Source organism: Delphinus delphis, chromosome 1, assembly GCF_949987515.2.
Source record: "Delphinus delphis chromosome 1, mDelDel1.2, whole genome shotgun sequence".
Taxonomy (NCBI): Eukaryota; Metazoa; Chordata; class Mammalia; order Artiodactyla; family Delphinidae; genus Delphinus; species Delphinus delphis.
The window spans coordinates 103639376-103660188 of record NC_082683.1 but is presented as its reverse complement, the minus strand read 5'-3'; the positions used below and the strand labels follow the sequence as shown (position 1 = coordinate 103660188).

The window sequence follows — 20813 nt, the reverse complement described above, 5'->3', positions numbered from 1 at the left end:
GAAACAGAAGAGCATTCAGCTAGTATTATTCAGTCCTTGGAAAGATGGAGTAGAGAGAGGGCAGACGAGCATGGAGAAGAAGGTTGCAAGGACATCGAAGGCTGAGGCTACAGGAGAACCATGGAAATAAAATGAGTTTGAGGTTTGGAGTCACACCAACTTGTGTCTCTACCACAGCTGTGTGCTTGTGAGGGAAACTGTGGGTCTTAATTTATACAATGGGAATAATTACCCATTTGGCATGTTGCTTTGTGAGAACAAATTAAAGATGATGACGTCTAGAAAGCACGTATCATACTGTATAGCAGTGTCTCTGCTAAGTTACCACTTACTTTGAAATTTTGGTTGTGATCAGCCTTGCTTTCTCTAGGATCCTAAGAAAACTTACAGGAGAAAGGGCTCAGGAAGTTGCTTACCTTGTAGAACCCAATCTTTGCTAGAGAGACTCCAAAGGAATGAGAGCTATGTGTCTGCACAGGTCCTACACCCCACCTAGGAGAGCCTGCAGGGCCAGAGGGCCCTTTTACTGCCTTACTGGGACACAAATGTCCACTGCAGTCAGGAAGTGTTTTTTGGAATGGTGGAATATGAATGCATGTATAAAGTTGAATGAAATGAATGAAGGTGAACTTTAGAATAATTTAATCTAAAACAGTTTCTTCTTTTCAGTTCTGAAGATCACCCTGCGATTTTATTTCAAATGATAGCTGTAGAAGTTTCTGGCAGATTTTTTTTGGCCAAGTTGGGACTTCTCTGTGGTGAGGCCAGCTGTCCACCTCACAGCTGCACCGGTGTTTTTCCCTCTAGTGGACTCACCTTGATCCAAGGTGTGGCTGGGAGAGCGCCTACTTGCACGAGTCTTACCAGTACCTCCGAGTTGATTGGAGTCAGGGGCACTGATTTGGGCTCTGGTTTCATTTTCAATGAACAATCTCAAAATTTCCAATAAGCTCTCCACATTGGCAGAGAGTTCTACCATCTTTCTTCAGTAAGCTTGCTCTCCCACTTTCTGAGATGACTCACATTATCTTCTCTAGTCAAACCTCCTACCTCATACCTGCCCATCTTGAGTTGGTAACCTTGCCTCATCCTTGACTTGAAAACATTGAAACATTCCCCCAACACCATCAAGACCTCTCTCTTTCTTGCACCTACACCCAGCCAGTCATCCCCTCTTTGCTCCTTTCATTAAACTGAGAAATTGCCTTTCTTCCTATCAAAGTCCAGTTATTGAAACATTCTCTTCATCTTATCCCATCTTTTCTCCTCAAGGACTTTAGTCTCCCCCATGTTTTCAATGTCCCCCTCTCTGATGGATCATTCCATCAGCCTGAAAACACAATATCTCCTGACTTTACTTACATACGTACATAACGACGTTATACTCCCCTTCTGCCCACTCATCCACTGAACAATCTCAGGTCCCCCAGTTCCCCTTTACAAGCAGACATCTTTTTTTTTTTTCTTTAAAGACTGTTCTCTTTTTCTTTTTTTTAATGCATTTACATTAGTTTTGTTTTTTACTTTTTTATTGAAGTATAGTTCATTTACAATGTTGTGTTAATCTCTGCTATACAGCAAAGTGATTCAGTTATACATATATATATGCATTTTTAATATTCTTTTCCAAGATGGTTTATCAAAAGATATTGATTCTAGTTCCTTGTGCTATACAGCAGGACCTTGTTGTTTATCCACTCTCTATATAATAACTCACCTCTGCTAACCCCAAACTCCCACTCCCTCCCTCTCCCACCCCCTCCCCCTTGGCAACAGCAAGTCTGTTCTCTATGTCCATGAGTCTGTTTCTGTTTCATAGATAGGTTCATTTGCGCCATATTTTAGATTCCACATATAAGTGATATCATATGGTATTTGTCTTTCTCTTTCTGACTTACATTACTTAGTATGATAATCTCTAGGTCCATCCATACTGCAAATGGCGTTATTTCGGTCTTTCTTATGGCTGAGTAGTATTCCACTGTATATATGCACCACATCTTCTTTATCCATTCATCTGTTGATGGACATTTAGGTTGTTTCCATGTCTTGGCTATTGTGCATAGTGCTCACAAGGAAGCTTCTTGAAACCATTGTCCACACAAGTGGTCACTCAACTGTTCCTGCCTCTGTGTTCACTACCTCCACACTCCACCATAACTGCTCCCATAATGTCGCCTATAACTACCCATACTCTTCAGTCCCTTGGTTCTCTAGCTGCATACTCTGTAATTTTTCCTACTTTCTAAGTCACTTCTCTCTTTTACCCACATCCCCTCCTATACCCAGTTGGTAAGTATTGGAGTTTCCAGCATGATCCCAGGTTCAATTCTCATATTTCTTGAGACCTCTTTCCCCAGGGGGTCTTATCTCTTCCCGTGCAGTTAACTACTATCTCTATGTTACCCACACCTGAATTTGTAACTCCAGCCACATCTCTCTTCTGAGAGAAGAACATGTGTATTCAATTGTCTCCTTGTCATCTCAGGAGCATCTCGGATTTAACAAGATCTTTCTGAATAGTCTGCCCACCTTAAGTAAAAATTATTTCTCACTCCAATGCTTCTGTCTCTGTGAGTGGCACCATTAACCAACTTGTTATTCAAACTAAATCCAGAGCATTATCGTTGTTGCCTCCTCCTTCATTCCTTGTCTCTAATCTTTCAACCCCTGTACTTTCAACATCCACAATATATCTTAAATCCATCTACATTTCTCCACTCTACCAACACTTTAAACTGAGTTACTGTTAGGTCTTATCTGAACTATTGCTAGAGTTTCCTTACTGGTCTTCTGGTTTCCTATCTTGCAAAATCACAGTAGTCCTCCATTTAAACCCTTTATGGTCTTTCCAATGCATTTTTAATAAAATATAAACTTGTGAACCAGCCCCCACCAAAGCGCTGGATGACCTGGCCCATGCCCTACCTTCCCCGCCTCATCCTGGCCACTCTCTCCCTTGCCCACTATTCTCCTGCTGTACTCACCTCCTTTCAGTTCCTTGCGCATACCCGTCTCCTTTATAACTCAGGGCCTCTGGCACACACTTCACCTTTCCCCTGCTTCTCACACGGATGCTTCTCATCCTTCAGGTCTTCACTCAAATGTCACTCCCTCAGAGGCCTTCCATCACCAGCTTACTAGTGAGTGGCGAATTGTGTGTCTATTACTACATTGGGTTTTATCCTTCATAAAATTCATGAAAATCGTCAGTCATGCTTTTGTTTCTCTGTTCATGTGCTTTTTTCTCTTTCTTCCCCTGTAGAGTAGGAGCTCAAGGGAATAGAGTTCAACCCTATTTTTTTTTCACATCTTTATTGGAGTATAATTACTGTACAGTGTTGTGTTAGTTTCTGCTGTATAACAAAGTGAATCAGCTCTATGTATACATATATCCCCATATCCCCTCCCTCTTGAGCCTCCCTCCCACCCTCCCTACTCCACCCCTCTAGGTGGTCACAAAACATCGAGTTGAACTCCCCGCATTATGCAGCAGCTTCCCACTAGCCATCCATTTTACATTTGGTAGTGTATATATGTCAATGCTACTGTCTCACTTCGTCCCAGCTTCCCCTTTCCCCCCTGTGTCCTCAAGTCCGTTATCTACATCTGTGTCTTTATTCCTGCCCTGCCACTAGGTTCATCAGTACCATTTTTTTAGATTCCATATATATGCATTAGCACGTGCCAACCCTTTTTATGGGCCAATTTGTATCTGGCGCAGAGAGAAACACTGGGGCTTTTCATACCTCTGTACTTTACCTTGTGCTTTCCTTGCTACCTCTATCCAAGGCTATTAGTGACATCTGCAGCCTCCACTGATATTTCCCTCTGTTGAGGAGCAGGTGGTGGGGAGGTCGAGTTTCCCCACCACTGGAGCCACAGGTGCCAGGCAGGCACGGAGGGTCCATGGGCACCTCTGATGCTTCCTCCGGGTGCTACAGCTAAACTGGGTTTGGGACTTCCCTGGCAGTCCAGTGGTTAAGACCCCACGCTTCTCCTGCAGGGGGCGTGGGTTCAATCCCTGGTTGAGGAACGGAGATCCCACATGCCACGAGGAGGGGTGAAAAAGATTAAAAAGAAACCAAAAACTGGGTTCTCTGGAAACATCAACACCCAGAAGCCACGTAGAGGAGGCAGACGCTCCTCTCCCCTCCTGTGCTACCTTCTGTTAGCTTGGTGCCGAAGCAATATATCTTCTACTTTCCTTGTCTCTAACGTCTTAGGACTGAGTTCTTCAAATTTGGTTTCACGACCTCAGGAAAACACAGAACCCCCAATGTTGCTGCAGTAATTTAGTTTAGTTATTTTTGTGCCCAGTTTTGTTGAACATGGGAAAAATAAATAACATAAGCATATTCTGGATCTTCTGTATGGTCCAATACTACCACGTCATTTCAATGAACTCAACCTATATGTATTCATAACACATGAATGGAAAGTGTAATTACATTATGACGTAATGTACAAAGGTTTTGGCAATTGTTTGAAAAGAAAACCTTTGTTAGACCCAGATAGAGACCCCAGGGTTAGGCTACTTGATAAACCTAAGTCCCTGCCATCACAATGTACTCAGAATCCACCACTCTCCCTGCCAGCCACTAACTGAGGTTGTTTATTAGGCCAAGGGGGGGGGCTCCTTTAAGATGAATTCCCTTCCAGAAAGATGTGTGTGTGTGTGACAGTCTCCTAGCATCCACCCCTCTGGTCTTTGTGTTTGATGTGCCTTCTCACAGCTTAGGCTCAACCTGGAATCTCCACTATCCTGGCTTGAAGAATGAATCAGGGAGTAAAGGAGTGAGTGAATGAAATAAAGATTTAATTTACCTGACAGTAGAGAAGCCATTGCCTGCTCACTCTATGGTTTAATCAAAAGTATTCTGTCTTTCCAGGTGATAGAAGACAGATTTAAGGTAGAAAAGGATAAAGGGAGAGCAAAATCTCTCAAGGAAAAAAAGTCCCCAATTGCCACGGTTGCCAAAGGAAAGGGAAAGGACCAGCCTGAGGCAAACACAGCAGTAAAAAAGACCACCCAGTTAGTAAGAAGGGGAGAAGAGGATCACACCAAACATTACATTGGTCAGTAAGATGCTCCTTTCACTTCTTGCCTGATGACCTACAAACTTGAAAAATCATTCCAACCACTATGCTTAATCTTCCCCAGCCTTTTCACCTTTTTAAAAGCATAAATCCTATACTCCCCATGACACCCTAACAGAAAAATATTTCTATTTGCAATTCATTTTTGTTTTCAGCCAATATTTCTTTAGCATGTGTCTTGCTATAGGCACATTTTCATAGTGCAGATAAAAGATGAATTAACTAGCTGACTGTGCCACCGAGGAGCTTACTATCTTGTTGGGAACATTTGAGAAAATCAGAAACACTTATAAGGCAAAGTAAAAAGTGATTATTGTCACGAGTGTAATACGGTGGTAATAAAATCAGACCTGTTAATTTGTGACTCAGAGCACGTAGCTTCCTGACCTCAGCTTCTCCCACTATCTGTCCTAGATAGAACAACCAGAATTCTCTTTCATTTAGAGTATTGATATAAAAAACATTATTTGACTTGGGCAGCTATGAGTAATTCATTGCCACCTTCCCATGAACCCAAGTGGAGCTACTGTTTTTTATTTGCATCGTATTTAAATGAGGCGGCACCTCTTCACATCCTTTGACAGTTTGACTCCCCTAATATATCTCTGCTCTAAACCCACTAGACACAGAAGCAATTATATTATGGATTCCGTGAGCAGTATCAATACTGATTTGTTTTAGTAGCTGAAGAAAAATCACTACTTGAAGATCAAAAGTTTGTGCATCTGTTTCTCTATTCTTAAATTGATCTTGATGAACCATTGTGAGATGTAATGTTTTCGTGTACCATCTAGTATTGATATTAAAGTACAACAATTATTCTCACCCCCCAGAATCTCACGTTCTAATATAAACTCATGTTTTAACACTTATAGAACAGTATAGCCAGGACAAAATTGAGGAGAAAAATTTTAGGAAAGTGAGCAATATCTATTTTTTAACTTGAATGCAATAACTATATAGTTGCTACATTACCCATACTCAGCATGCACACCTATTGGCATAAACACACAGTATGCTTTGGTAGGGAGTTTGTTCATATTCAATATTTCCCTCTTCTGTAAACACCTCCGCATATCAAATACCACAAAGCGGCAGCTACTTGTAATTCAGGAGTAAAGCCAGATGTTGCTCAAAAGAGATTAGAACCAAGAAAAATTAGCATGTGTCTTTTTTTTTTTTAGAAAAACCCAAGCACACATTTTCCATGTTTTTTTTTTTTTAGAAAAACCTAGACATTTTTTTTTTTAGAAAAACCCAAGCACACATTTTCCATGACGACAGGCCCTCTGTATGTTTGTCCTCCTATTACGCCTATGTCTCATTTGCAAAAGTGATTTAATATTTTGTAAAATGGCCACAGCCTTCTTACTGGAAGGGCAATAATGAAAACCAGTCAACATGACTGCATTCCAGCCAACCGGACTGCTTTTGGCGAGCCCGAGGGATGATAAACGCATGCATAATGTATAGAGCCATTGAACTGGCTGAGTGCAACCTGTTCTCTTTTAAAATGACGGCTGCTCTTCTCTACGGTATTTTGAACAGACGATGAGCCAGATGACGGTGCCCAGCATTACATTATAGTTGTGGGCTTCAACAGTCCTCAGTTATTAGCGATCATGACTGAGCTCGGCATTCCCATAAGCAGCGTGATTAAAATATCATCAGAGAATTATGAACCTCTGCAGACACACCTGGCAGCAGTTAGCCAGCAGCAGGAAAGTTTTCTTCGGCCAGAAGGTATGCAGTCTGCTACACAACTTACTGAATCCTTCAGTGTTACCCACTGTCCTTAAAGTACAAATACAATTTTCTGCCCAAAGCATAGTCATACAAGACATACATTATTAAATCCTTTCGAGACTTTGAGTTGCTATTTATGCCACTTGCACTAGCCAGGTGTTGTAAATTTTGCAAATTCAAATCATACCCTGTGTTTCTATCCCTGTGGAGCCACAGAGAGCATAGACTTGGTTATCCAACTACATTTCTCAGGAATTTTCCTCTATAACTTTTACCTAAAGCATGAGTGGGATGGATCATCTGTAGATAATCTATTCTGCCAGAAGCCACAGTCACCAAATGGCCCAAGGGAGGTCATAGCCTTGGGTTCTTGCTCCGATTTGCTACTGGCTTATTCTGATAAGTCAGAGGGGACGCTTATCTCCCAGGCTTTAGACCCGGAAGCTGTGGGATGTAGTCCCACCTACACCACTATTCAGCCACTACACTACTATTCTGCACTACTATTCAGACCTCAGGGTCTTCATCTAAGGGAATTGTACTAGACTGCCTCTGTGGGATGGGAACAAAGTCTACTGTCTACTTCAGATAGTAAAATTAGGATGCAATATAAGCCTGTGTGACCTGGAAGTCCAAGCTCTTTTTGCCACATGCTATTGCGATTTTTTGTTATTTATTAGTAATATCCTTTCACAGGGCTTTGTAACCTATACAGCCACATCCGGATTTCTATAACACCATATTTTTTAAATTGCTGTTCCAGGTTAGAAATGGCTACCCCTGATAATAATAATAGCTACCATTTATTGGGCACAGGCCTTGGGACTGGGCTCAATGCTAAGGGCTTTCAGTGTGTTGATTCGTGTAGTTTCCATGACAACCCTCGGAAGTATGTTTTACTATTTCCATTTTACCAAAAACGATTCTGTCTAGAGGCAGCTATTATGTAAAAGAGTTGAGAGTTAAACCTAGCTATTTCTATCTCAAAGCCTAGTTGTAACATTCAATAACTTATTATTCAAGTCAGTGAGAAAATGCTGCACAAGCTCCGTAGTCTTTCTGTTAAAAATATTTAATATATAAAAATGAAATCGTAGAAAAAGAGACTTTACAGTAGAACAGTGAGATCTTAGTATTAGAACCTATTTAGTTATAGATGGAAAAACCAAACCATGTCAGACAAATTTTCAAGTGTAACTTTATGGAAAACTGTCATTATTTTATACAGTCAGAGCACAAATGCCCAGAGAAGCCAGTAGCTATTTCAATGTGACCAAAAGTTAACTGAAGCAGAAATCATGGATCCAGTCTGTTTTTACCCACATGGGAAGGAGAACTGGATCGACTGCATTCCTAACCAGTTATGCAGCAAACAAATGTTAAAATAGTCAAAAAGGGATCTGGCAGAAAAACTGCTCCTATATAGATACAATCTCAGAGTTATGGAAGTATTGGCCATTTTTAGCTCCCCAAGTGTGTGACCTTATAATCTTTCTGGGCCTCAACTATAAAATAAAGGGGTGGAAAAAGCTCATAGTAAATAACAATTTCAGGAGTAAAATCCTCTGATGTTTAATTATATAGTCTAGGTCCAAACACTTCTCAAAATTACATTTCTTTATTTGCATTTTCTGGTACTGTACAGACATCATGCAATGCATATGACTCACCACAAACACTTAACGTGGGAAGAAATTCGACACTCTCATTTTGTAGTATAAACACGTTGCTCTTATTAGATATAGAAGCTGAAAAATTGAAGAAAGAGAACGACATAAAAGAACTTGAAATCTTCTGGAAGTACTTGGAACCAATCCTGAATAATGAGAAACCGGAAACAAATCTCTTTGATGTCGCTCGGCTTGAATACGTGGTCAAGGCTGACAAGTTTCCTTGCGACTGGTCGGACAGTGAGATGTTGGTTAGTACACGCATTAATGAGAGTGACTGGTTTGAACACGTGACACTGTGGTTGCATTTGCTCCATTCGTTCATTCCACAGATATTTATTAATCACTGTCTACAGAGAAGGCTTTGTGCTAGGTTCCTTTACCTTCACGACAGCGATCACACTGAACATCCAATAATGGCTATAGCCTGATCCTTCAGCTTATAGTGTATGAATTAATGACAAAGGAATAAGATGAGATGAAGATAAAGGATGGTAATTATTTTATTTGGTGATGTGGCTTTGCTTCATACCTTAACAATGTTCTAGGCAGTAGAGTCTTAATATACATTAATTGTGAAAAGAGTAAATTTTACAGTTTGTCAAATTACATTGTCTTTTTTTTTTATGTATCAGTTCAAAACATTGTTCTTCTAGGCCCTTGCTTTTATTGCCAGAATTGTATTTTTCATGTATTTTCCTAGCAAGGTCTATCTTAATAGAATGACTTGACCCCAGCCCAACAGTTAGTAGACATTTCCTGAGAGTATTTATTGGCCCCTGCTATTGAGGTGCTCGCAGAGAGGCAAGACCAAAACCGTGAAACAGAGAGGCAGGGTTCAAGGTGCCACGCGCCTATGTGTTATGTGAAACACACTCTAAGTTTCCTGTTAATTCAGAAAAAGAAGACATGGGATGCTTTGTAAAGTAACAAATGCTAAATACATGAGGGTGTTTTTCAAAAGAATGTTAGCTATCATTGTTGGGGAAGTTATCCATGCTTCCTGTTGTAAAAAAAGAGACCTCTCAGGTCTCTTCCTGGTTGACCCCCTGTCCCAACAAACAGGGGCCCAGGAGTGTTGAATCCCTTGCAGGGTGATATATATCAGCATTAAAGGGAATTGAACTGAAAGCAGAGTCTTGGAGATGGACCACATAAAGTATGCCGTGAAGGGAGCTGGGAAAAGCAGGGTGGAGGAGGGGGATAGGTGTCTGTGGGCAATGACTGTGGGTGGCTGCCAAACAAACAACCAAACCTGACTGTCTAAGAGGAGGAGAATGACATCAAAGCCTGGAGCAGTTTCCGAGACAAAGGGTAGGCTGCCCACGGTCATGGATTGGAGCATGGACAGTTCTCACTATGAGAGTCCCTGATTCTTTTACCTTGAAATGGATGCGCACTGGGTGAAGTAAATGAAAACACCGAGGAGGGAAGCCTAGATCTGAACCTTGAAGGATGGACAGGATTTGAATAAGTAGCAATGGAGAGATCAGTTTGAGTTACAAAGACTGTCAACATAAGGCGTTAGATGTCACCACGTAGAAACAGAACACTTAAGTCTGATACCTTGGCAATAGTAAGAATAAAGATAAGCCTTGACCTATATGTGGAAACAATGCTGAACATAGAAAAGCTGTGGCTGAAGGCAGAGCTTGTTGTAGGCAAAACTGGTTACCGTGGACTCCCTTTGCTTTGTGTCGTCCCACTCCTTCATCTAGATATCTTCCTCTTTCCTGCTTTGTCTTTCACTCCCCTGCCTCTGAGCCTGAGCTCAGAAAAGAGTCCATCTGTCCTCTACTACTTTGTGTTAAGTTGGGCCGGATTTCTCTATCCCAGAGATACTGGCATACCAGGTACCGTCATACTATGACTATTCCATCCTATTTTATTGGAATTCCAGATTATGCCCAGCAAACGTGAGATATGTTTGAGAAAGAGGCCATATCCCTGGGATCCCGAAACACCATCTGAAAGACAGCTTTCTACTCTTGCTCTACAATAGACCAGCTCTTCTCCCGAGAACATATAAATATATGCCTAACTTAACTTAAAAACCTAACTTAAAAACCCACATCCACAAGTTTAAGTTTTGTGGAAACAGTCCTTCTCTCATTTGGGCCAAGTTCTGGCCACATACCTTGTAAAGAACTTATATGCAGTTTTGGTTCAATAAGGCATAGGAGATCCCAGCCATACGTATCTTGAATCCTAATTCAGAGGAGGCAATACCAAGAGTCTTCTAAGGCAGCCTCAAACCGAGAACCTTTTGCTCCTGCTCTAACTAGAGCTGCCTTCCATGTGTCTTATTTACTCCCCAGGCATAGACTGAGAATAGCTGATGTGCATTGAACCCAAGGTAGAAGACATTCTGTTGCATCATCAGTACATAGATGTGAACAGCAAGGCACACAATTGCAGCTCCAAGAGACCCAGCACCATTCCCAGCATCCTGTTTCTTATTCCAGTGTTAACAACTTAGTGTTCATCAGAAGATTTTAATCCCTCCATTTTTAAAGACAGTAAATGTGACTATATTTTCCTTTTTAAAAATAGAGTGGAAGAGTTTAAATGGCAATTAAAGTTCATAAATTTCATGTTGAAAAAAATAGTATCAGCTTCGTTGAAACACTGACTTCAGAACTAGAGGATTAATGTCTAGGGTCTCTAGTTGGGCCATGAAGGTAAGTGAGGAATGAGACATTTAGCTCTGCTGCCCAACTGGACACACCGATCTTCTATCGGTCACTTTGCAAATATTTATTGAACATCTCCTTCACACCAGGGCTGCAGTCTGGGTCCAACTGCAGGAGACTTTTAGGTCAAGGCATGCCTCTGTAAGGTATGGTTTGTGAGTGAACAGCCCAGCATGGAGGATGACGGGGAAAGAAAGCCTTGAAAGCAATTCAGTCATAGATTTGGGTTACAGAAGAAAAGGCCATTGGATTTAATACTGAAGATCAAAATTCATTTTAAACTTGGGATTACTTACGAAATATAAAAGCAATAAACCTATTTGTAATACCCGTAGCTTAAATGCATGGTGTAGATACACAGTATCCCACTCTCAGCTATATCTGTAAGTTGATAATGGCCTCATATCCAAGCCAGGAGCCAGCCAAGTAGCCGTAGTCCTTCTTCCTCTCTGGAAGAAGGAAAGCATTAGTACCCTTGGCTGCAAGCAGGCAAGCTGTATTTCTGCTGAACCCAGGTAACGAAAGCTTTATATCAAATAAATGCCCATCAAGAAGCGCTAACTGCCTATGAACGACATCTGCAACATTTCAAGTCAAGCCCTTGGTTGCTGAAATAATTTTCTGGCTTTTAACATGCGAGTTGCTATTTGATTTAAAAAGAAATTAGCTAGTTACCCTAAGGGATAATAGGGCAGAAGTTTTTTACTGTATTTCTTATAAATACAAACAAACAAAAATGTGTTTATATGCCAGAATGTGGGCAAAGAATATCAGTTTGAAGCTGATATTAACGGAAGAATTCTCAGTCTTAGCCGGGACGCGTGAAGTCCAGACTGACAGCTGTGCTGTGAGGATGGGCGAGGTTTGACACTTCACTGGTCTCACGCCAGACCGTGATTCGCTGGCTCCCACCAGGTGCTTTCTCTCTCTACCTTACCACTGCGGCTGGGACATAGGAGGAGCCTATTTAATCCTCCTTCGCTTTCAAGCAGACACATCTAGTGCTAACCAACAGTGCTTTTCCACTTCTGGAAATGAAAGCCTAGGTAATAGAGGTATCTGATCCAAACCCACTTGCCAGATCATAAAACTTGTGGGTATTATAGTAGTACTAGTCTACTAGGACGTCTTAGGCTTTTTTTCCCTAAAGGTAGCACAGGTGAGGGAAGGAAGAAATCCTGATTGCACACATACTGCAGTGGACTTGTGGGGATGGCGTGCAAAGCCGAGTGGGTGATTGCCGTTGCGATTCTTGTGTCTGTCGCCAAGCAAGAGCTCATCCCCAGCTTGTCTTGGGCTGAGGATATGGAAATTACCTATCTAATGAGTTGCTTTAGGAATGGACATACCTAGAAAATAGGCCACATTGCTGACATGAATGAATAGGGCACTTTTCACCTCGTTGAAGCGTTAATTAGGCTCTTAACAATACTAGGCAGCCATAGGCCCTCCAAAGGGAACAGTCTGCATTGTGGTGAACAAGAAGGGCCCGAAGGGTTCAGCAAATGAAGACTTGGTCACCATGACTGGGATTCAGTGGTTTGGGGACCAGCTGGGGAAGGACTTCCCTGTAAAAAGTGATAGGTTTGGCTATAAGGGAGATACAAATCATGCATCTGATTCCCACAACATGAAACTGAGGACTAATTGTCATGAATTCTCTCACCTGTAGCTGGAATTGGGCACCAACATTTTTGAAAATATTGCCTGTTTGATGTACGACAGCCTGGATTGGAAAAGGCAGCACCAGCACTATTTGGAAAACATGCAGCTTATTAACGTCCCACAGGTGGTTAGTGAGAAACCTATCTTAGAAGCTACGTTGACTTCTGAGGTAGGCATATGCGAGAATGTCTTTAGTTGGCCGAATGATTTGCTGAACAACTTAATTTTCACATTTATAAAACATGAAGAAAAAAAATCACACAAATACTGGTAGCAAGGGAACACTGCCTGCTGGGATTTAATGGGTGAGGGTGAGATCCAGGCCCCCAGGCACAGCATTAAAGGGCATCCATGTGATGGGAGCTTTATGAAACCCCCAACTACCTGCCACACACAGAGGGGATGATAGAACCCACTTTTCAGCCATGGAGCACTAAATAGCATCTGGAACAAGGAGGGCTACTGATAACTTAATCACCGTGTTATTTTAGCACCTACCCTGTGCTGGCACTGTACCAGGTGCTGGCCATACTATAATGAACAAGACCCATCCTCTGTCCTCCTCATTGTGGTTAACCTTTAAAGGGGAAATGGCAGTCAAGGCAAAGGTGGTTTCAGTTTAGCATAATGAGCACTGTGAGGACAGTCAGCTGAGCTTGCAGGAGAAGCTATAAATAGGGCACCTCTCCTGAGCAGAGTGGGATGGAGAGACGGGAGTCGGGAAGATGTTACCAGGCAGGGTAAGTGATGTGCTGAAGGCTGAGGCTGAATTGCCTGGGCAAAACCTGACTGGGGAGAGGGACAGAGTGGTATTTTCAAGAAGGGGGAAAAGATGTACAAAGACATGGAGGTCAAAGTAAAGAAGTATTGCGTCCAGGAGCACACCACGGGGTATGGCAGTGCTCCCAGGTGATACATGCAAAGTGGAGAGCAGCAACACGAGCTGGAAAGGCGGGAGCCAGAATGTTCTTTGGTGCTGAGCTCAAGAGTTTGGGTTTTATCCTGAAGGTTGTGGGAGAACCATTGAAGGATTCTTAGAGGGAGAATGGCATGATTCTGTGTCACCCCGGAGTGACACAGAAGAGAAGAGAAGATGCCCCATCTTCCCATCTCTTTCCTGGAAATTTCTCAGTGGGCTCTGTTAGGAAAAACTGAAAACTTCTTTTCAGTTTTCATTAACTTCTTTCCTTCCTCAGACAAAACCCATTTATTTGATCCTAATATTAGCAAATGATTTTGTGGTGTGAACATAATCATACAATCTCAGAATCCCGGAATCCCGTCAGAGTCCCATCATACCAGCATTGGATGAAAGCATCTCTCAGCTGGATGTTTCAATTGTTTTTTTAATTATTCTTATTTTAGCCCCCACAAACTGTTGCTGTAACCCCTGGAAAGAAGAAAACACAACAATATGAAGAGCTGCAAGGTCCAGCTGCACCACCACCACCAGGCATGTATGAAACCTGTTGCTGGAGGATCAGTGCCAGGAGCTGGTGCTTTGAGGAGTGACTGTCCTTGGTGTCGCTTTCACATCTCTTTCCACCTCAAGATCCTACATTTATCAGTGCATGATCAGAGTTTGAATCTGTGGATGAAATTTTGATGGGAGAAACGGAGAACACATCTTAATTGAACAGTGGTATTTTGTATCTTTTACAGTGGCTTCCGTCATCACAAATGAAGTAGACATGCGATATTACAATGATTTGCTGAATCCAATTCCAGAAGAATTCATTTCTGTGCCCTTGATACTGCATTGTATGCTGGAACAGGTAAGTGGATACACGCTGAAGCTTTCTTCCCAGGTGGGCAACCTTGAGTCAATCACTTCATCTCTCTTTGCTTCTGGTTTTTTTGTTTTTTAACTGTTTTAAAATTACGCTCATAATACCTGAATGCATTCTTCTTTGCAAAGATTAGAACATTTTAGATAAAGCTAAAATCTGCTTTATCAGCTTCAATCCTCTTTTTCTTGCTACATTTTGGAATGATTTTATATAACATTTGCTGAAGTTTTGGTAGGCATATCTTTAAAACTATCAGGTGTTGTTTTAATGAAAGAAAACAGAGTTGGGCAGGTGGGTGGGGTGGTAAATGGTCCTCAACTGCATTTAACATTTCTTTTACACTTGTAGATTTTTTTTTTTTTTTTTTTTTTATGGTACGGCCTCTCACTGTTGTGGCCTCTCCCTTTGTGGAGCACAGGCTCCAGACGCGCAGGCTCAGCGGCCATGGCTAACGGGTCCAGCCGCTCTGCGGCATGTGGGATCTTCCCGGACCGGGACACGAACCCGTGTCCCCTGCATCGGCAGGCGGACTCTCAACCACTGCGCCACCAGGGAAGCCCAGTCATTCATATTTTTAAATGAACATGTCCATTTTATTTGTTTTCAATGTCATAAAAGTTCTTTATTCACTAATATACATTGAAAAGTTTTTCTCTGTATCTAGTTATGTTCCTTTCCTATGCCTGATGTTATTTATTGGTGCCCTCTTTTTTTGATCATGGATGCAATTGTATATCGATTATTGATGTCTTTTCAAAGAACCAGCATTTTTTTTTAACGTCTTTATTGGAGTATAACTGCTTTACAATGGTGTGTTAGTTTCTGCTTTATAACAAAGTGAATCAGTTATACATATGTTCCCATATCTCTTCCCTCTGGCGTCTCCCTCCCTCCCACCCTCCCTATCCCACCCCTCCAGGCGGTCACAAAGCACGGAGCTGATCTCCCTGTGCTATGCGGCTGCTTCCCACTAGCTATCTACCTTACGTTTGGTAGTGTATATATGTTCATGCCTCTCTCTCGCTTTGTCACAGCTTACCCTTCCCCCTCCCCATATCCTCAAGTCCATTCTCTAGTAGGTCTGTGTCTTTATTCCTGTCTTACCCCTAGGTTCTTCATGACATTTTTTCCCTTAAATTCCATATATATGTGTTAGCATACGGTATTTGTCTTTCTCTTTCTGACTTACTTCACTCTGTAGGACAGACTCTAGGTCCATCCACCTCATTACAAATAGCTCAATTTTGTTTCTTTTTATGGCTGAATAACATTCCATTGTATATATGTGCCACATCTTCTTTATCCAGAACCAGCATTTTGTTTCACTGATCCACTCCTTTTTACTTTTTATGAATTTCTTCATTTATCTTTATTATTTCCTTCTTCCTACTTTGTTTGGGTTTATTTCGTATTTCACTTTTACTGAAAGCTCACTTTGTTTATTTTTAGTCTATTTCACTTTACCTAAGGCTATGCATTTCCTTTTGAGTATTTCTTTGGCTGCATCATGATGCTTTCAATGTATTCAGTTCTAAATCTTTTAATTTCCACTGTTTATTGTCCATTTCTAATTTTATTGCATTATGGTCAATAAGCATGATCTGGATGTTAAAAATATTTTTTAATTTCCTGGGCTTCCTGTGTGACCTGGTGTACATCCTCAGTTCTCGTGAGTACTATATATGCATTTGAAAAGAATTTGCTGTTAATTAACTCATTTAATCCTTAGAGCAGCCCTATGGAGCAGGAACTATTTTTATTCCCTATTTCTCAGAAAAGGAAACTGAGGCCTAAAAAGTAAATTATCCAAGTAGTAAGTGACAGAAACCACTTTTGAACCTCATCAGTCTAAGTGGAAAAGTATTTTGATAGCATTGCTCTGTTGTGGTCTTCCCTTCTAACACTGCTGATGAGAAGTCTGATGTCAATCTGATACTTTTTCCTTTGTAGGTAATCTATTTTTTCTTTCTGGTAGTTATTAGAGTTTTATCTTTTTCTTTTTTTTTTTTTTTTTTAATATCTTTACTGGAGTATAATTGCTTTACAACAGTGTGTTAGTGTCTGCTTTATAACAAAGTGAATCAGCTACACCTATACATATATCTCCATATCTCCTCCCTCCAAGGCTATGTATAGTTATGGCTTTGTTTTTTCATTGCCTCTGTGATCTAAAGGATTATAATCTGGTTTCTGACCACATTCTGAGTTAAATCAAAATTCCTTGTGCTGGTCCATAAAGACCCTAAAAATATGGTTCTGGGATGTTTGTCATCTCATCTCCTGCCCCCCATCTCTCTCCCTCTCTCCCACTCTCTCTCTCTCACTACTGGTCATCTACATAGACCTTCTGGTTTTTCCTCACATTCACTAATTACACCTTAGTTTTTTTACACTAACTTCTCTTCCTAGAAAGTTTTGTTCCCACATGTCTGTCTGCCTGGTGGATGGATACTCCTTGTCATTCAGTCCCCAGTGAAAGTGGCATTTCTGAGATAGGCTTTCTCTGACCACCTGATCTAAAGAAGGCCCACAACAACACAGAGTGCTCTCTACCATTTCACCTTGTTTTATTTTCTTATCAACAACTGCTCTTTAAAAAAAGGAAAATGTTTATTTCCTTTATGTATTATCTTCTTCTCACTAGAATGTAAGCTCCATGCAAGCAGGGACCTAATCTAGTCTTGTTCATTGCTCTCTGCTCAGCACACAGTAACCACACCTAGCCCATAGTAGACCCTGAATATATATTTGTTCAATTAAATTATATCTTCAAATATTATTTCTTTTGATTTATACTAATTATTATTAGACAGATGTTGGAATTTCTAGTTTTTACCTCCATGTATTTTAAATTTTCTTTCAATTTTACCCCTTTGGGAATTTCAGCTTAACTTCCAACTAATTTATTCTTAGGTGGAGTCTAGTCTGCTACTGAAGTTTTGTTTCAACAATAACATTTTTAATTTATAAATTCTCTAATTTCTTTTTATAACTGTCCTTCTTATTTCATGTATGTAAATATTCCTTTATCTCACTGAATATTAAAATAGTTTTAGACTCTAATCATCTCTTACCTCCAGCATACACTTTTATGCTTGTTGACTTCTTTAGTTTTCTAACCAATTAGGTAAGCACACTCATATTTGCCTTTAATTACCCTGTAAGGCTTTTGGAAGATCAGTAGTTTTATTATATCAATAAATTTGTAAAAGTTTAATAGCCCTATATGGCTTACAGTATCATTTTAGTTATCTTAATCTTACTTATTTTATTCAACTCAAAGCAACAAATATTTATTAACCATCCACTGTTTTCTGTGTACCAAAGGGGACAGTTGATGAGCTCAGTGCCTGACACATAGAAGGCTCCAATAAGAGATACATGTTGACTGAATAAGTGTTTGATAATAAAGGGATGAAAAATTGAAATATAAGAGGAATCGTGTGGGATTTTATAGGAGGGGATATTAGAGTTTAACATTTCAGAGATGGAACAGTTCTGCATGGTCTCTTGTGATTGGAGTGGGTCCAAGAGATGGTAGGAAGAGAGAAAGTGGAGACAGGAGTGACTCTTTTAAAAGTAATGTGTTGATAAACAGTAAAGAGTATACAACTATTTTGTTATTGTTCTCAACAGGGGGTTTTGCCTCCCAGGGGACATTTGGCAACGTCTGGAGATACTTTTGGCTGCCACAACTGGAGGGGTACTACTGGCATCAAATGGGGAGAGGCCAGGGATGCTGCTAAACATTCTGTAGTGCACAAGATAGCCCCCATGACAAAAATCTAGTCCAAATGTCTTTAAATTTCAAGGTTGAAAAATCCTGTAGAGCGGTGTGAAATCATAGCGGGTGATATTGGTATTGAAGGTGAAGAGAACAATTATAAATTAGGTGCCTATCTTGATTATATTTCAACTTCTTGTTTACCACGTAAAATTGAACAAGGCATTTAATCTTTCTAGGCCTCACTTCCTCCATATTAAGAAGAATATTACCCTTTACTGATCTCACCATGTATAACTTTTCTATCTTAAGGACTTGACCTGAACCCCAGTTCCTCCCAGTAAGCAGCCTTGGGCTTGGGCCAGGCACATAATTTCCCTCACCCTAATTCCATTTCTGTAAACAGGAAAATAATAGCTACTCAGCACTATTGCTGTGAGGCTTATGAGATAATGTATGTGAGGGTGGCCCACACAGTGCTTGGCATGTGGTAGGCACTCAATAAATACTTATTGAATCCAAAGATGTGAGAGCATAGTTTTGAGTCCTTTAAAAGAAAGAGTAAATCATTAAGAAAAATTATATTAATATTGTTAGTTTGATTTCTACCATGGTAAAATTTCCTGTTTACCATTTGCATTTTGTGTTATCTATTCTAGTACATGTATGAAAATTATATATACTTTAATAATTTAATATATATATAATTATATATAAATTAATGTTTTAATGGATTATAAACTTTTTCCCTTTTACTTTGGTAGTCACTGGTAATTACACTGCCACTTTGTATAATCACCAAACTTTTTGGTAGAAACTGCCTTGTTTTTACTAAAAGCAATGGAAATACGTGACTATCAGTAAGGAACTGACTATTAAACTGATTCCTCCCAACTCTTTATGTCAACAGGTTGTGGCAAGTGAAGAAGACCTTGTCCCACCGAGTCTGGCGGAGCCGCCTCCCAGAGCAGATGGGCTGGACCACACAATTGCAGCTCACATCATGTCCATCCTGCCCTCTCTCTGTCTGACAGAGAGGGAGAAAAAGGTCAGATGGTGTGAGAAAACCAAAAAGTGTGTATGCTTTGAAAAGTATGAACTCTCTCTTTACATCAATATTGTTTTAATTTGAATAGAATCTCCATGAAATATTCTTACCTGAAGAGGAAAATGAAAGCAAACCAGTGCCCAGAGGCCCTCTCCTACTGAACTATCACGATGCCCTCGCCCACAAGAAATATGTGCTAAAGGTAATAAGTAACCAGGTTACCCTGAGGATAATGGATGCAAGAAATCTCATTAGTAATTATTCAGTTGAAGAAATCTTAATGAGATAGCTTTACCAATGCTAATTACCAGTAATGTGCGAAGTAGATACCTGCTTGCAAAGTAAGATCTCAGAAAATGGAAATGAATAAAGGAGAAATTACATCAGCAAAGAAAACTGACCTAAATACAGAGGTCCAACGGACCATTAAATTGATTGCGACTACACCAAATTTGCATTAAAGCCTTGCTTTATACATCTGCTAATATGAAAAAACTAGTGGAGGCCAGAAAAGGATCTCAGAAGGGAGGGAGGAATACATTTGAGACTTTGGCAGTTTGTCACTGTGAATGAGGAATCCATCATTTGTGTGCACCAAGAACCTCTGGCAAAGTGAGAACTAGCTTTTTTGACCTTCAGCAAAATACCAACAGTTTGTCTTCCCCAATTACCATTGATTTCCCCTGTTCCCAAATAATGAGAGCAAGGGTATCATGTTTTGCCTTCTCCATATGCATAAGGCACTTGACAGCTTATTTTAATGTCTTCTGTCATGTTGCTCTTTTTCATCAGGATCTAAAGAATTTTGACCTGGTTCAAATTGAGCAGAAGATGCAGTCTAAGTTGCCACTGTGGGAATTCCTTGAATTCCCTCTGCCCCCGCCATGGAACAGCACGAAACGTCTAGCTACAATTCATGAGCTCATGCACTTTTGTACAAGTGGTGAGTACATTGCTTTGTCGTAGCTTAAGTTCGTTCATTTATGGTCACGTGTGCCTCTAACGATTACACCCCCATCTGCAAAAAGTATTTTGATTATGACCTTTCAGAGGCTGGGGTGGGTATTTTGATTGACTGCACTTTTCTTATCTTGAATAATATCATTAGCAGTAGGATGATAGCTGTGATGCATAACATTCTTCAATCTGATGCCCTGGCTTTTCTTTTCACTGTTTCTACAAGCATAATCCCCTTCTTTATTCCTCCTCCCTGCCTCCCAGTCCCACATCCCCTCATTGACATCATTGGAGATGACATGGTAGCCCCCATCCTGGTTAAGAGGAGAACTTAGAGCGCCCCCTGTGGTGTGGTGCTGACAGTGTTAATACCAGTTCACCTCCTCTCAAAACATGAAGGGCCATTTTCTGCTCTTTGAG

General features: G+C 40.6%; 1 protein-coding gene across 1 annotated transcript in view; it reads left to right on the top strand.

Annotated features, from left to right (window-relative positions):
* SPAG17 (sperm associated antigen 17) overlaps positions 1-20813 on the top strand; it is a 218614-nt gene that overhangs the window by 63889 nt on the left and 133912 nt on the right. The window contains exons 5-13 of the mRNA XM_060009438.1: positions 4893-5079; positions 6649-6843; positions 8586-8767; positions 12882-13043; positions 14240-14327; positions 14537-14649; positions 19299-19436; positions 19525-19638; positions 20229-20379. Of these exons, the coding sequence (XP_059865421.1) occupies positions 4893-5079; positions 6649-6843; positions 8586-8767; positions 12882-13043; positions 14240-14327; positions 14537-14649; positions 19299-19436; positions 19525-19638; positions 20229-20379 (1330 nt within the window). The remainder of the gene's footprint in view (positions 1-4892; positions 5080-6648; positions 6844-8585; positions 8768-12881; positions 13044-14239; positions 14328-14536; positions 14650-19298; positions 19437-19524; positions 19639-20228; positions 20380-20813) is intronic.